The 16,350-nt window shown below is 40.7% G+C and overlaps 2 protein-coding genes across 2 annotated transcripts; both read left to right on the top strand.

Annotated features, from left to right (window-relative positions):
• Positions 1 to 11,351: 11,351 nt before the first annotated feature.
• Positions 11,352 to 13,088, top strand: LOC127104963 (uncharacterized). The gene is made up of 3 exons (XM_051042101.1): positions 11,352 to 11,688; positions 11,929 to 12,380; positions 12,484 to 13,088. The coding sequence occupies exons 1-3, from the start codon at positions 11,524 to 11,526 to the stop codon at positions 12,923 to 12,925; spliced, it is 1,059 nt and encodes a 352-aa protein (XP_050898058.1). The 5' UTR covers positions 11,352 to 11,523; the 3' UTR covers positions 12,926 to 13,088.
• A 1,496-nt stretch (positions 13,089 to 14,584) lies between these two features.
• On the top strand, positions 14,585 to 15,466 carry LOC127103277 (uncharacterized). Its single transcript, XM_051040549.1, has one exon. The coding sequence runs from the start codon at positions 14,585 to 14,587 to the stop codon at positions 15,464 to 15,466; it is 882 nt and encodes a 293-aa protein (XP_050896506.1).
• The last annotated feature ends 884 nt before the right edge of the window (positions 15,467 to 16,350 follow it).

Raw genomic sequence — 16,350 nt, 5'->3', positions numbered from 1 at the left:
AAACACCAATTGAAAAGGAGTTAGGCCAATTGGAGCTTTAAAGGCGGTACGGTATGCCCATAACGCTTCATCCAATTTTTGTGACCACTCTTTTTTTGAATTTGACACAGTTTTTTCGAGAATTCTCTTAATCTCACGATTAGAGACCTCGGCTTGCCCATTAGCCTGTGGGTGATACGGAGTTGCCACTCTGTGTGATACACCGTAATGTTTTAAAATGCTTTCCAACGGTGCATTACAAAAGTGTGACCCTCCATCACTTATCAACACTCGGGGGGTTCCGAAACGGGAAAAATATGTTTTTCTTCAAAAAAATTATGACCGTTTTCGCATCCGCCCGAGGTGAGGCAATCGCCTCAACCCACTTAGAAACGTAATCAACTGCGACAAGCATATACTCGTTACCATAAGAGGGTGGGAATGGTCCTACAAAATCAATGCCCCAACAATCAAATACTTCGACCTCTTGGATGTTTTGGAGAGGCATCTCGTCTCTCTTACCAATCCCACCGCTTCTTTGGCAACTATCACAACTTTGCGCATGGGTATGTGCGTCTTTGAAAATAGTGGGCCAATAAAATCCTGACTGAAGGATTTTAGTGGCCGTTCTCACCCCATTATAGTGTCCGCCGTAAGGCGAGTTGTGACAATGCCAAAGGATGCTCTGCGCTTCATCGCCAATAACGCATCTCCTTAAAAGGTTATCACTACCCAACTTAAACAAGTACGGGTCATCCCATACGTAATACTTGGCATCCGAAAGAAACTTCCTTTTTTGGTTCGAAGTTAGGTCGGGAGGCACAAAACCACTAGCCTTGTGGTTTGCAAAGTCTGCAAACCACGGCCTAACTTGAACTTTGAACAGTTTTTCATCAGGAAATTCTTCCCGGATTTCCTTCTCCGACGCGGTAACCTCCACATTCACCAAGCGGGATAAATGATCCGCCACCAAATTTTCCGATCCTTTCTTGTCTTTGATTTCAACATCAAATTCTTGCAACAAGAGGATCCAAAGGATGAGCCTTTGCTTCGAATCCGGTTTGGTGAGCAAATATTTAATCGCCGCGTGGTCGGTATACACTACGACTTTAGACCCTATAAGATAAGATCTAAACTTTTCAAGCGCATACACTATCGCAAGTAATTCTTTTTCAGTTGTGGCATAGTTAATTTGAGCCTCATTAAGAACTTTACTTGCGTAATGAATCGCATGAAAAATTTTCTCTTTTCTTTGGCCAAGTACCGCTCCAATTGCATAGTCGCTAGCATCACACATTAGCTCAAAATTTAAATTCCAATTTGGAGCGACTATAATTGAAGCGGTAACCAATTTTTCTTTCAAAGTTTCAAAAGCTTGCAAACATTCATCGGTTAAGAGAAATACCTGGTCCTTAGCTAGCAAATTACTCAAAGGCTTAGCCACCTTTGAGAAGTCTTTGATAAAGCACTGATAGAACCCCGCGTGCCCCAAAAAGCTTCGGATTCCCTTCACATTCACCGGAGGAGGTAACTTTTCAATCACTTCAACCTTAGCACGATCAACTTCAAGCCCTGTTGAAGAGACTTTATGGCCAAGCACTATCCCCTCGGTCACCATGAAGTGACACTTCTCCCAATTAAGCACCAGATTGGTCTTCACACATCTTTCAAGCACCGTTTTCAAGTTTGCCAAGCATAGACTAAAGGATCCACCAAATACCGAGAAGTCATCCATGAAGACTTCCATTGTTTTCTCAATAAGGTCGGCAAAAATGGCTTGCACACATCGTTGGAAAGTCGTCGGTGCATTTCACAACCCAAAGGGCATTTTTCGGTATGCAAACACTCCAAACGGATATGTGAAAGCCGTCTTTTCATGATCGGCCGGGTCAACCGCAATTTGGTTATACCCGGAATAGCCATCCAAGAAACAATAGTATTGTTGGCCCGAGAGTCTTTCGAGCATTTGATCCATGAACGGGAGTGGAAAATGATCCTTTCGAGTTGCGGTATTCAACCGCCGATAATCAATACACATTCGCCACCCCGTTGCAACTTTGGTAGGGATCAATTCATTTTTGTCATTCCGGATCACGGTAATTCCACCTTTCTTCGGAACCACATGCACGGGACTAACCCATGGACTATCCGAGATCGGGTAAATCATTCCTGCATCCAACAGCTTTACAACTTCCTTTCGAACAACCTCCTTCATGGTAGGATTTAAGCGGCGTTGAGGTTGAGCTACCGGCTTAAAATCCTCTTCCATCAAGATCTTGTGCATGCAATAGGAAGGGCTAATTCCTTTTAGATCGGAAAGAGTCCAACCCATGGCTTCTTGATTTTTTTTAGCACATGGATCAAGCGGGCTTCTTCATCATTTGTCAAAAGGTTGCTTATGATGACCGGCTTTGCTTCGGTCTCATCTAGGAATACATACTTCAAAGTAGAAGGTAGTATTTTCAATTCAATAGGCGCTTTTTCGTCATTGACCTCCTTCTTCAAGTCTTCCTCCTCAACTTCCCACGGTTGTAGTTCGTCTAAACTATCAAGTTCCTTTAAGCATTCCTCAAGAGCTTGCTCTTCTTCAACGGTGAAAACCTCCAATGAGTCGTCAAGAGCTAACTCCATAGGAGATATCTCATGAATATGCTTAGAAACCTCCAAAACTGCTTCTTCGATCACATCGATGCGAAAGCTATCATTTCTATCTTTTGAATGCTTCATTGCTTCGAATAGATCGAATGTTACTTCCTCATTTTGGACTCTCACCTTCATTAAACCGTCATCAACGTCTATCATCATTCGCGCGATTTTCATGAATGGTCGGCCCAGGATGAGCGGAGCATCATCATCTTCTTCCATATCAATAACAATAAAATCGACCGGGAAAAAGAATTTGTCGACTTTAACCAAAACATCTTGGGCTACGCCATGAGGATGGGTAGTCGACTTATCTGCCAATTGCAACGTCATTCGGATGGACTTAATTTCAATGTTGCCAAGCCTCTTTATAATAGACAAAGGTATAAGATTAATGCTTGACCCGAAGTCAATTAGTCCCTTCCCGACATAGATATCACCAATTTTAACTGGCAAAGTAACTCTTCCCGGATCAACCTCTTTTTTTGGAAGCGTCCTTTGAATAATGGCACTACAGCTCGCATCTAGGACGATGGTCTCCGGTTTCGTATACCTCCGTTTTTTTGTAAGTATGTCCTTCATGAATTTGGCATACTTGGGCATTTGCTCCAAGGCTTCGGCAAACGGAATGTTTATTTGTAGTTGTTTAAAAATATCCATGAACCGTGCGTAATGCCGTTCATTCTCCCTTTTGGACGGGGCATGAGGATAAGGAAGGTTTTGGATTGGAGTAGTGCTCACTACCTCCTTTCCCTTTGCAACTCTAGAACTCCTCCATCTAGGCTTTTTCACTTCCTCCCCCATTACTTCATCACTCGTATTTTTCTCAATCTCCACACTTTTTTTCTTTTCAACTTCACCATTCTTTTCGTTCTTTTCAACTTCTTCCTCTTCACTCCACTCCCCCACTTCACCATCAATATTTTCCTCCACTATTTCCTCCTCATTTTCTCTCTTTTTCTCTCTTTGTTCACTCTCAACTCTTTTGTTATTCTCACTCATCAACTCCTTCCCACTTCTCGTTGTGATCGCCTTACAATGCTCCTTAGGATTTGTTTGCGTGTTTGCCGAAAAGGAAGGACCGGTTTGTTGTTCCGCGAGTTGCTTAGCAAGTTGCCCAACTTGAGTCTCGAGATTTTTTATAGCCGCGTCGTTGCTTTTTTGATTTGCCATTGACATTTGCATGAATTGCGTCAATGTCTCTTCCAACTTAGAAGTTACGACCGGCGGTTGTTGAGGTTGATAAGGATTTTGGGGAGGGTTTTGCCGGCTAGAAGAACCACCTCCATAACCTTGGTTATGATAATAGTTACTCCTAGGTTGGAACCCTTGGTTCCCTTGGAAATGTTGTTGTTGATTTTGAGGGTGTGATTGATAAGGTTGTTGTTGTTGTTGTCTCGGTTGGTAATCCCTTTGGTTTGCCATGTAGTTTACGTCTTCGAACCCCGGAGGTGGACAGAATCCGGTGTCATGCTCACCTTTGCAAAGCTCACAACAAGCTATTTGTTTAGCTTTAGAAGGTCCCCTCAACTCTTTTATTTGTTGCGTTAAGAGTTCCACTTGTTGTGAGATGAGCTTGTTTTGGGCAAGGATGGCATCGTTCGTCCCTAGTTCAAGCACTCCCGGCTTTTTCAAAGAGTTGCCTCGACTTTGACTCTGAAGATCATTTAGAGCCATTCGATTTATGATATTTGTAGCTTCTTCGGCACTTTTAGACAATAAAGAGACACCCGAGGTAGCATCCAACAACGTCTTGCAATTTGGTTGAAGTCCATTTTTGAAAATATGGATTTGAGTCATCTCATCAAATCCATGCCCTTTACACTTCCGAAGCATGGATTTGAATCTTTCCCACGCTTCATTTAAGGATTCATTGATTCCTTGTGCAAACACTGAGATGGCCGTCTTGGATTCCATGAACCGGTTATGGGAGAAGAATCTTTCGATGAACTTCTCTTCTAACACGTTCCAGTCTGTCATGACGGCTGGTGTTTGATCTAAGTACCAATCTTTTGCTTTGCCGAGCAAAGCGTGGGGAAATAATCTTCTGAATAACGGTAGCTCCTGAGCCTGATCCACTCCGGCCGCCAATGCTATCTCATAAAATTTCGTGAGAAAAGCAAAGGGATCTTCATGGTCCATTCCAGTGAATGGACTTCCATATAATAAATTGAGAGTTCCCGTTTTCATCTCAGCTTGCCTTCCCGTGTGGTTAGCAAACTGAGCAGTATTTCTTGGACTGTTTATGCATGGAGTAGAAATAGGCGGTGGTGGTGGTGGCTCCATGTTAGGTATAAATGGTGGTGGATTTGTGGTAGAAGAACTTTCTCCTTGTTCTTGTCGATGTCTCGCTTGTTGCCTCCTTCGTCTCGTTTTGCTATTAAGCCTCCTTGCGGTTCTCTCGATCTCAGGATCAAAAAGAAGTTCGTCCACAGGGATTTGCCCTCGCATAAAACGTAAGCTGCACACTAAACCAAACAAATTACAAGCACAAGTTAAAAATTCGAAAGCTAAAACTTAAACAACTATTGCGATGCTCGCAATATCAATTCACAATCCTCGGCAACGGCGCCATTTTGTTGAATTGTAATTTTTAAGTGTCGGGTTTTTGTTATCGTATCCACAGGGATTGTGAGATATCACCGCCTTTCGACAGTTGTTTTAATTCTTAGCTTAAGGTAACAATGGGGTTTTGGTATTTTTCACGGTATCTTGCATAAAAGTGTAATAAAATGCGGTAAAAGTTTTGGTTTGAATATTTGAGAAATATTGCCAAAGTTAGGGTTCGACGATCACTTTGCATGTATATGTTCGATCAACAAAAATTATAAACTCCTTTAGATGATAAGCTATTTCACAAAGTCCTCCCAATGTGTTTATCTCTAACACACATTGTGAGTTTTCCCATTTTGATCCATTGTTTATCTCTAACACAATCAATCAAAATGACAACTTTTTGGTTCAACCTTATGGTGAACAAAATCATTTATTACTATCTCTAGCTAACAAACAAGATTGGATGAAAACCTAGGTTAAGAGTTGGTAAACATCTCTCGATCATAAACCAACACAAAGAGTTTTCAATAAGAACAAAGTTTTCACCATATATTCACCATTAAAGAGTTTACAAATGAAGATCCTTACATTTACACACAAAGCTAATGATCATCTACATCTAACCTTGACAAAATGAAGGACTTAGCTACTCATTTTCATGGTAGCTTGGTCAACAAGTTTCGAAAGAGGGTTGATCAACATCCGAGTCGAATAATCGAGATTGGATGGGAATCCACCTTCTTTTTGTGAAAGATGGTTAAGAGATGAAGAAAAATGGTTTCTAGGTCACAAAAGATCCTTAGAACAATGCTGTAAAAATATCTAGAAAAAGTACAAAAGTAGGGAAAAATAAGGTATGGCTCCAAAAAGTAGCCCTTGCTACTTATAGGGCTGCTACTGGGCTGTCATGCTCGCTAGGCGAGCAGAATGGCTCGCCTAGCGAGCCCCTAAATGAGGCACCTGAGGCACATGCGCCCAGAGAAGCAACCTTTGCCAGACTGTCCTGTTCGCTGAGCGAACAAAACCTTCGCCTAGCGAAGGCCACGCTTCAACCTTCGCTCCAGCGAGGTTGAGAGGTTTTGCTACTGGAATGCTCGCTGGGAACTCGCTAAAGGCTCGCCTAGCGAGTGAGTGCTGGCTGCGCTTTTCACCAAGTCTGGACGTGTTCGCCACACACCTCGCTGGAAGCTCGCCTAGCGAGTCTGGTCATGTTTGCCACTGTAAAATACTGGAGCTTTTCGCTGGGCTTTCGCTGGACGCTCGCCTAGCGAGTCCTTCGCCACAGCCCTCGCCTAGCGAGCAAGCTGATGAATGCTTGTTTTATTTGATCCCTTTGCCAAATTTCTTGTGTCTTCACTTTCTATTATTTCATGCCTACTTCCTACACAATAACACACAAATCAAAGGTACCAAGATCGTTTATCATTGAATTGCATTTCATCAAAAACAAAGGTTGTTTCGAACACTTTAGCAAGGAAACGGAGTGAAAGATACCCATATTTGATAGCTCAAATTAGCACTTTTGGGTATCTAACAATAATCCCACAGTCTAATTTGAGTGACCAAAAGACCCTTGGTCACTTAATAAGACTTTTCTTCCAAGTTGTGGAGCTCAAGGCCTCAACTCAAGATCTCCAATCAAGGCATCCTCAGTCACACCAAGCAACGGATTATACAAGACAAATCAAAGGTCAACACTTGGTAAATATGATTCAAATTGTACGAAACGAGCCTTAAGTAATAAGGAATGATGAGAGGGAGTCTCTCCTACCCTTGTCTAGAGCGACTTTGCGTATGGGGCGCATGCCTCAAATATTCAAAGTGTGTGCCCTTATTCATAGACTTTAGTACAATACGAATCGATTAAACTACCAAGTCTTCTTCATACAAGTTCAACATCAACACAAGGATCAACAATAAAGGTTCTTCACCAACAACTTGTCAGTCAAGAGAAGTATCATGCGCTTCAAGTCTTAAGTAATTAGGAATGATGAGAGGGAGTCTCTCCTACCCTTGTCTAGAGCGACTTCACGTATGAGACGTATGCCCCAAATATTCAAAGTGTTCGCCCTTATTCATAGACTTTAGTGTGATTCCTATCAATCGACTGTCAAGTCTCTCATCATTTCACTCTCCATCCCATTCTAAACAATTCAATTTCAATCATTCATTTCTTTTGCCTCTATCATCTTCTTTTCAGCCCTAGTGGGCTGAACTACGAAAGCTTTGATTTCCTTATTGCACTATAAGGGTACGTAGGCAGGAGAACCTAGTTTCTTCGCGAGCTATCTTATTTATCAATCTACCTTCTCTATCCCATGGATCACTCTCCATTCACTTAACCCCTACCATCTTGTTGCGATCAATCATACTTCTCCTTGGACTCCTTGTCTATCCTTTTAGGACGATAACGACAGTCCACCTCTTCAATCGAGAGTTGTTTGGCTCTCATCCCAAACATTTAATTCATTCTTTTTCGGGTAACACACCACTTTTCTCTTCGATTAAGAGTATATCCTTCTCTTGGATCCAAGATACTATCCTGATTTGATCTCGAATTGTTGGTTCCCCAGCAAGTGATACACTACTCCTTGCATTGCAGTTGTCCCTTGACTTAGTGTTTGTCTTGTGAGTCCTTGTTGCTTATACAAACATATCTCTCTTTCTATTCTCGTAGTGCCAAACTACGATTGCTATGACTTTCTCATTTCACAATTAGAATACGTAGGCACGAGGATGCGAATCCTTGGCGAGCATACTTCTAATTATTCCTCCTTCGCCTTAGGGCATCATCCATATCTCTCACTATTCACTATCTATCTTCGATCATAAATCGCTCACCCGGTGGCATATTCGTCCTTTTGACATCGAAATACACCTTCTTTGGAATTCCATATAGACCCTTTTAGGACGCCTAACGAATAGTCCGCATTTCATACCTAGAGTTGTTTGGCTCTCATCCCAAATACTTAATTCCTTCCTTTTTTAGCCAAAACCCTACGGTGGCGGCCTGCTAGTCCACGTATCAGGTAACGATGTTTCCCTCTATGATAGAAATCTCATTCCTATTATGGATTCCAATACACTCTCACCTTTCGATTTCAAACAATATTTTTTCAGTCACTTATCACCAGATACCCAATTATGTGACTTCGGTCACTTCATTCCATTCACCTCCATAATACAGTCATAATCTACCTTCCTTCATTCCATGTGATATATCAGTTATCTTTGAGCCAAACACATAATACCTTTGTGCTTCATCTTGTACCCCCTTGTGACCCAAGAGTTATTTGGCCCTTACCCCAAACACCTAATTCCTCTTTTTTTTCGGTTGTTCCAGTACAGTGATATAAGTGTTATACGCCCTCACTTGTCGGTTCATACCTGTTCACTCTTGGGTTCTCGTTTTCACCCTATTTGGAGTTCAAATCACACTATTCTTTAGTTCACATTATACCTTCTATCACATTTATTTCCACCTCCTACCTATAGTTCCTTGAAATACGAAGCTCTGAATTCCTCATTGCACTATGAGGATACGTAGGCATGAGGACCCTAATCCTCACCGAGCACTCTATCTATTTCCCTTCCTTTTCCCATTCTTTGCGAATAATCTTTAGATAACACCTATTCGAGCGAGAACAATCCAAACGGTTCCCATGGAGTACCATGGATGTTTGGGGTGGTAATACCTTCCCCTTGCATAACCGACTTCCTTACCCAGTATATCTCTTTCCCCCAGGTTTTATCGATGTTTTCCCTTCCCTTTGGGGATAAATAAAGTTCGACGGCGACTCTGTTGTATGTTCGTGCGTGCGATACGTTCGAGTATATTTCCGCTAGCTTCAGTATACAACATACGTCAAAGGTTGTTGACTATGAAGTTGTACCTCTAATCACAATAAGTCAAATCAACCTTCCATTGGTAACATTTTCCCATGTGGGTTTTAATAGATACCCGAGTTTATTTTGCAATTAGTTAGTTACTGATGCATTTCTATTTACACATATACAATCAATCGATGTAATTGTGTCTGAAATAAGCTCTACCAATACACTGTCTAAGAGGGATGATGTTGCTATTGGGGTTGATGATCTATCTTCAAGCATGTATCTAACACCACAACAATCATCCACAAAAGGGAAACACATGAAAACTGAGTGACATGGATTACATTTTGTAATGCTTACTACATTTTGATGTCTTCCTTCCTGCTTTGTAATGATCCACAACCTTATTTTGTATTAACAGTTACCTAACTTATGAACCTCTTGTGTAACAATGCAATAACTGTTTAGTTTTCGTTATGATAGCTAACCCCAAATTTTTGTGCAATTAGTCCCTTTATAATTCACCATATTCAATCATATCACTCTCTTTATTTTATTATTGATTCCAAATTAAATCACATGTTTACTTCAATGCTTAAAACCATAGCAAAAACCTCATATATGCTTTTTTTTCATATTCACTTAGGCATTATGAACCCTACTTCTTATTTGCAATTCCACTATCAACATAATGTAATCATGCACATTCTTATTATATTTATTTCAATCTTTATATATATATATATATATATATATATATATATATATATATATATATATATATATATATATATATATATATATATATATATATATATATAAAGATCTACCTCAGGATCCTGTGTTTTTCTTTGCCCAAATCTCATAGCATGGAGCTCCAACAAAAAGTCTTTTGTCGCACGGTCAAGTGCAAAAGCGGAATATTGCACGCTAGCTCATGCTACATCCGAAGTCTTGTGGATTAAATTGTTACTTCGTGAGCTGAAAAATCCATATCTATCACCAACCCTCTTGTGTGACAATATGAGTATTGTAATGTTGTCCCATAATCCCATCCCGCATGCTCCTACAAAACACATTGAGCTTGATATTCATTTTGTTTGTGAACGTATTATGGCAGACAAGTTACAAATACAACATGTTCCAGCTCTTGCCCAACTTGCAGACATCTTCACTAAGCCTCTCTCTTCCAATTTGTTTGACAACTTTCAGGATAAACTCAAGATTGTATGTTTCAAACCATCATGAGTTTGAGGGGGAGTATTGGAATGTAGTGGTAGTGAAAGAAGTTAAGGTGTATGGTATGTTAGTTATGATGCATGCTAAGGTAGTTAGTATATGCATGAAGTTAGTTACACTCTAACTAACTTCACTCATGTATATATAGAAAAAGTGATAACCAATTCAATAATGAGAATTTTATCCAAGGTCGAGAATAAACAAGTGGGCAGAAAGATTGGTTCTAATACATGGTTTACGAAAGAATATGAACTATAGGCTTATCCTATAAAAGAACTACTCTGATCAAATTTAAAGAATATTTGAACACTTGAAAAAATATTATATTAGTATTCGTATGAACTCTCTTATCTTTGGAGATTTAATCCTTATACCATAAGAAAAACTCCAACAACTCGACACAATAGCCATGGTTGAACATTAGTATTAATGTTCTAACCAGACTGATAGTTTGGATACAGAGGGACACAAATCCTTACATGAATCTCAAATAAACCCCTCTATTGAAGATAATAAAAGAAAGTGTATTGACGACAATGCATGGAGGAGTACTAGAGAGGAGGACACCAATATTATCATTCAAACTACATGCCTCTATAAGAGGGACAACCGAGACTAATGAAGATTTTAAGTTAGAACTGTCGAGGGTTAAGAAACCTTTGCATAGTTAGAGTCATGAAAAAGCTTCTGAGTATCCGGTCGTCTAATATTAACTTTCTTTTTGAAGTTAATCTCATGACTTCTATTTTTAGGAATTATTTTTAAAAAAATTAAATTAAATTAACCCATTTTTATGTTTGTGATTGTTGTCTTGTGGAGGTTAAATAGGGGTCTAGTCCTCATATGGTATAATGATGTAAATCTGACTATTCTTGATTCTAATAAAACTTTATTGACTGATATTTTACTAGACTCGCTAGCTTATACTCCTATGGCTACCCTAGTCCTAATAATAAGCAGGGATGCCATGGGTAAAATGAGGGGTGCTTAGTATAATCCTCCTAAAGTTATCAATTGAAATTACCAGGCCCAGCCCAAATTGTAAATAAATAAATAAACATAATTTATAAAACCAATATCTGGAACATTCTACAAAGATCGAGACTCCACGCCTCTACATCATGATGAGTTTCCAGAACATATTTATCACATTCAATCATCATCGTCACCTTCCAAATCGCAAATTCTATGTACTAAATTTGTTACAGAACATAACAGATCAAAAAGAGAAGAGTTAAAACCGCAAAACTGAAGAGAAAAAGAGGAGAAGAAATGGGTGTAGACTACTACAAAATCTTGCAGGTTGATAAGAATGCCAAAGACGAAGAATTGAAGAAGGCTTATAGAAAACTTGCCATGAAATGGCACCCTGATAAAAACCCAACCAACAAGAAAGATGCAGAAGCTAAGTTCAAGCAAATTTCTGAAGCTTATGAGGTATGTTTTCTCATGGGTGTTGCCAAAATTTTAAATTTTTATTAAATTATGAGTGAAACTGTGAAACCCGTTAATTGTTTTTATCTGGGTCATGCTTGGTTATATTTTTTTTCATAAGGGTTTTATAAAAAAATTATCTTTCTGAAATTATCAGTGAAACTCAATTAACATTTTTATGTTGGTTATGTATTTGTGCTATGCTTACTTTGTTAGTGTTGTGAATTGTGATGATTATTGAAGGTACTTAGTGATCCTGAAAAGAGAGCAATCTATGACCAATATGGGGAAGAGGGTTTGAAGGGTCAAGCTCCTCCTACTGATGCTGGTAGTGGCGGTGGAGCTAGTTTCTATTCCACAGGAGATATTCCTGGATCGTTTCGGTTCAATCCGAGGAATGCGGATGAGATTTTTGCTGAGTTTTTTGGATTCTCAAGCCCATTTGGTGGCATGGGTGGAAGAGGTGGCAGTGGTGGCGGTGGCGGCGGCATGAGATCTAGGGTCCTTGGTGGAATGTTTGGTGATGATATGTTTGGATCTTTTGGGGAAGGAGGAGGAGGAGGAATGCATATGAATCATGGTGTACCGAGGAAAGCTGCTGCTATTGAGAACAAGTTGAGTTGCACTCTTGAGGAGATATATAAAGGAACTACAAAGAAGATGAAGATCTCTAGAGAAATAGCTGATGCCAGTGGGTGAGTAGTTGATTTCACTCTGCTATTTCTTCTGTTTTTTTAATTCTAATATCTTCGATTTTGTGCTTGATGCAATGGTTGAAGTCTTTTCTTGTGACTGTAGCAAAACCATGCCAGTGGAAGAGATATTGACCATAATTGTGAAGCCTGGTTGGAAGAAAGGCACAAAGATCACCTTCCCAGAAAAGGGCAACGAGCAGCCGAATGTAACCGCCGCAGATCTTGTATTTGTGATTGACGAAAGGCCGCACAGTGTGTTCAGTCGCGAAGGAAACGACCTGATTGTGACTCAGAAGATATCTCTTGTGGAGGCGTTAACTGGTTATACAGTGCACCTCACTACACTGGATGGTAGAAACTTGAGCATACCAATAAACAATGTTATTCATCCCAACTATGAGGAGGTTGTTCCAAAAGAAGGGATGCCACTTCCTAAGGATCCATCAAAGAAGGGGAATTTGAGGATAAAGTTTAACATTAAGTTTCCAAGTCGGCTCACTGATGAGCAAAAAGTAGGAGTTAGGAAACTCTTGGGTGCAATCTGAGATTGAACATAAATGGATTGAGAATAGTCTATAGTTGGTGGAAGATATGCCACCTGAAAATATTAGATTTACCAATAAACTTGAATGTTTTTTTTTTGTACGGGACTTGTTGAAGAAATTTAAATAGTTTGATTAAATAAATTTGTCACTGTTAGATGATCAATTTCGGCCAAAGAAGAAAATCATTTCGACTAAGGAATCCGTCGGAACAGCATCGATAGAAAGTTGAATAAATCCATGGATCGACACATAGAGACCTGGTCGAAGTCGAAATGTCTGAATGGCGGGAGCGATCCAAAGACCGTGGGTAGTTATCTACATACATGGGGAAGTGGACTGACACGTGTCATCGCAAGATAGATTCGTGTCATCGCAAGATAGATTCGTAATCCTCCGACGATTATTTTTTATTTAAACAAGTGTTAGGGATGATTCTAGGGGTGTCATTTTTAGTATTTGTAGTAGGAGTAAACTTAAAGTACCAAAGCGTTTATGAGAAAAGAGTTATCTCCTTCCAAAAATGCACATTTGCCTCCATTTACATTCATAAGTCATTTAAACTTACCAAATTTGTCTTTACTTTCTTGCTTTATTTTCAATACATTTTCGTTTGTCATACTTTTTACTACATCCCTAAATCATCAAGAGTTATATTTACGCCTTTTTAACTTTTCAAAGACATTGCTTACCAAAACATCATACCCTCAAACACTAAGTCCAGGACTTTGTAGCCGATCCTGCAAGTAACCCTCTCATAGGAAGGCTAGAGATTGTTGACGAAACAACAAATTGGCACACCCGATGGAACATTCGATAGTGTTAGGTGTATGCAATTGTGTAGTGGAAAAACACGTCTCCTAGACCACATGAAGAAACGTCTTCGACGGGAGACACGGCGACACCCCAAGTGGCCGATGTCGGCTTTAGCGTGGCGTCGACAGTTTCGACAACATTTGCAGGGTCAATTATGATATCGTGTCAGCCACAAACGCCGACACCAACAACCCGGGAAGTGCTGGGCAACATATGCCCAGTTTCAAGGTCCCCATGCACTGAACGTTGGGAATGTCGACTGAGTTTATGGCAAGTACGCATAATCTCGGTTCGACTTACAACGACACCTCATCATCTCCATTCCCTCGTTACCAGGGGTTTGGACCTTTGGCAACCCCATTTGGTCGACCCCCAGGTTTCGGACTGACGTCTCAGTCAGTCCAAACTTTTACGTCAAGTTCTGTCGTCGTTATGAGACAACAGATGGACGAGTGTAATCATGAAATGGTACACATGCTAACTCAACAAATGGGTACCATATTGAGGCCTTTGATCCAAGATTCGACGGAGAGTTACCAGCAATTGGCAACCCAAATGACAAGGATAGGGGACTTCTTGGGAGCCCCAAGGGCTCCGGTCCGTCGGAATCCTACGCCTCCTCCTCGACAGGAAACACCGGTCCGACAAGAGAAAATGACAGACAATACGGTCGAACAAGAATATTAGGAATTCGAACAGATCCCAAGGGTGGCACGAAGGTCCCCCGTGGTGATGGTTAACCGTAACCAGGGTTCTGACCAAGTGGTCAGGAGGATTCGACACGAGCAAGCCGTTAGGGAACAAAACCTAGAGGCTATCGTCGAACGGATCATATTGTAAAACAGAATGAGTCCCTGCTTACAGCGGCCGACTTACTCTTCACCCTTGCCAGATTTTGTCTTACATACAGAATTTCCTAGGGGGTGGAAAGTTCCGAAATTTACCAACTTCGCTGGGGATACTGAGGAGTCCACCGTTGAACACGTGGCCAGGTATCAGACTGAGGCTGCCGACATAGCGAACAATGAGGATTTGAAGTTAAAATACTTTCCAAGTTCTCTTACAAAGAACGCATTTACGTGGTTCACAACGCTACCTCCACAGTCGATCCAAACGTGGACGCAGTTGGAGAGATGGTTCCATGAACAATTTTACATGGGGAAATCGAAGATTAGCCTCAAAGAACTAGCTAGCGTTAAGCAGAAGGTTGTTGAGTCAGTTGATCAGTACCTAAACAGGTTTAGACTATTGAAAGCACGATGCTTTACTCAAGTCCCTGAGCACGAATTAGTCGAGATGACGGCTGGGAGTTTAGATTATTCTATAAGGAAAAAGTTGGATACTCAGTATCTTAGAGATATGGTCCAATTGGCCGATAGAGTTCGACGTATCGAACGCCTGAAAGCTGAGAAGCCCAAGACGGGTCGATATCATAAGAAAGAAAATTTGTCATATATCGCAATCGAAGGTCGTTCTTACGACGAAGAAGATATAATCAGCATAAGCGAGGTTAACGTGGCAGAACTTAAGCCCGGGCCTCCATATGCGTGTAAGGTCTTAAAACCCTCTAATGGAAAAAATCATGTCGAACCCAAAACAACAGATAAATACGTAGCTAAGACCTATACGTTCGACGTGTCTAAGTGCGACAAAATCTTTGATCTGTTACTAAAAGATGGTCAGATTATCGTCCCTCTGGGTTTAAAAGATCCCCCTAGAAAAAAATAAGAAAAGGGGATTCTATAAATTTCATAATTTCCTTAGCCACAAAACTCGCCGATGTGTTCTTTTCAAGGATTTGGTGTAAAAAGCTTTGAAAGAAGGAAGGCTCCAATTTGGTGAAAGGCCAAAAATGCAGGTGGACTCTGATCCCCTGAAGGTGGAAGAAGCTTTGTACGCGGAGCCTCTCAAGTGCATGATGGTTGAGACTACTGATGGTCTCATAGAGGTTCTCGAAGCAACTTCCCTAGCTGAATCTTTTGAAGTGCTGATGGTCGAAACTACTGAGGATTTCGGAAATAAGGTTGAAAGGAAGGTTAAGTCGGCTTATCCCTAACCAGGCGAAAGTTTATCATAATTCCAATAGAAGTGCAAAAAGAACGGGTCAAAGGCTCTATTATGCCCAAAGTGCAGTGCGGTGTTCGACGAGAATACCGCCGAGAAATTGGAGGCCAACAACAAGGTTGTGAAAGAGGATAAACTTGTTGTATCACGATTTGTGTTCGAAAATTATGGTGCACCTCGACGGAATGAAGATTATAAAAGGCAGTTTCAGCGTTCCCGACCAAAGACCTTCATTTCGCCGACCGATGCTCCACAGGAAAAGTGGATAGAGTCTATCAACCAGAAAGGGGGCAAAAAACCAAAATGGAGAGTGCTAGAGAAAGAAACAACATCTCCAGAGAAGAAAATGGGCTATACAATATCTCCTAACTACAAAGGAACGAATCCGATGACTAGGACACAAAAGAGACACTACCAGTGAAACAAAAAAGTTGGGAAGGACGTTACCACTCCATAGTTGAAACCTTCGGAGACCTTTGGACAAAAGAAACAGATACCGAAGGTCTCAGGACAAGGAAAAATGGTGGCCAACCAGACAATGGCCATGA

The sequence above is a fragment of the Lathyrus oleraceus genome, chromosome 7 (assembly GCF_024323335.1).
Source record: "Lathyrus oleraceus cultivar Zhongwan6 chromosome 7, CAAS_Psat_ZW6_1.0, whole genome shotgun sequence".
Lineage (NCBI taxonomy): Eukaryota > Viridiplantae > Streptophyta > Magnoliopsida > Fabales > Fabaceae > Lathyrus > Lathyrus oleraceus.
The sequence above is the reverse complement of the archived record's forward strand: the minus strand, read 5'-3'. Positions and strand labels throughout refer to the sequence as shown.